Here is a 1,263-nt window from a genome sequence, read left to right as displayed (position 1 = left end):
TCTGTGTGTCCTAAAAACAAGGACAAAGCTGTTGTTCCTGGGGTTGTCTCCATAAACATGGAGCCGGGACGAGGCCAGGTTCCCATGGGGTGGGGTGAGGTGCTATGTGATAGCATGGAGGAATGTTGCACCTTGTGGGTTCCATTGTCCCTTTCCCTGCTTCTCCCAGGACTATGAGAGCAAACTGGAGGCTTTGCAGAAGCAGATGGATTCTAGGTATTACCCTGAGGCAAATGAGGAAGAGGAAGAACCTGAGGATGAAGGTGAGGGCTGGGTTTTGATGCTCTCTGTGGGAGCAAGAGTGGACCGCTGGTCCCCTGGGCACCTCTGTACCAATGGCCTCCCTCCCAGCAGTGGGGTGACTGTCCCTCCATGTCCCCACAGTGCAGTGGACGGAGCGGGAGTTTGAGCTGGCCCTCTGGGCCTTTAGGAAGTGGAAGTGGTACCAGTTCACCTCCCTCCGTGACCTGCTCTGGGGCAACGCCATCTTCCTCAAGGAAGCCAACGCCATCAGCGTGGAGCTGAAAAAGAAGGTGGGTGCCCGGAGCTCCTCTCTGGAGCTGAGGAGGGAGTTGCCGAAGGCATGGCGTGGAGCCCGCTGTCCTCCTCACTGTCCCCCTCTGCCCCTCTCCAGGTCCAGTTCCAGTTTGTGCTCCTCACAGACACGCTGTACTCACCTCTCCCTCCCGACCTGCTGCCTCCCGATGCTGCCAAGGAGCGGGAGAAGCGGCCGTTCCCCCGGACCATCGTGGCCGTAGAGGTGCAGGACCAGAAGAACGGGGCGACGCATTACTGGACCCTGGAGAAGCTGAGGTGAGCAAATTATGCCTGCAGCAGGGAAGGATCAGCCAGCCTCCGCCTGCTTTCTCACCGCTGCCTGCCATGTCCCCCTCTTGCCTGTAGGCAACGTCTTGACCTGATGCGTGAAATGTATGACCGTGCAGCAGAAGTGCCTTCTAGCGTCATCGAAGACTGCGACAACGTGGTGACCGGCGGGGATCCTTTCTACGACCGCTTCCCCTGGTTCAGGCTGGTTGGCAGGTGAGCGCTTTGTCTCCTTCTAAGCGCGGCTGGGACCCTGCAGGCAGCCCTGCGGGAGGAACCGCCGCCAGCTCTGCCATGCACGGGGTATTCATCTCCCCGGGGCTGCGCCGCAGGAGGATACGTTGCCCACCCGGTGCTGGTCAGGACCCATCTTGCCTGTGATGGCTCTCCTCTGCATCGGCTGGCGGGGCCCCCCGGCGCGCCCGCGCGCCCCCTACC

General features: G+C 60.9%; 1 protein-coding gene across 1 annotated transcript in view; it reads left to right on the top strand.

The window, feature by feature from the left end:
* LOC104461595 (kinesin-like protein KIF1A) overlaps positions 1–1,263 on the top strand; it is a gene marked incomplete at both ends in the record, with an annotated part of 15,016 nt that overhangs the window by 11,913 nt on the left and 1,840 nt on the right. The window contains 4 exon segments of the mRNA XM_010073234.1: positions 169–263; positions 385–533; positions 635–813; positions 904–1,041. Coding sequence (XP_010071536.1) covers positions 169–263; positions 385–533; positions 635–813; positions 904–1,041 — 561 coding nt within the window.

The sequence above is a fragment of the Pterocles gutturalis genome, unplaced genomic scaffold (assembly GCF_000699245.1).
Source record: "Pterocles gutturalis isolate BGI_N339 unplaced genomic scaffold, ASM69924v1 scaffold8777, whole genome shotgun sequence".
Lineage (NCBI taxonomy): Eukaryota > Metazoa > Chordata > Aves > Pterocliformes > Pteroclidae > Pterocles > Pterocles gutturalis.
The sequence above is the reverse complement of the archived record's forward strand: the minus strand, read 5'-3'. Positions and strand labels throughout refer to the sequence as shown.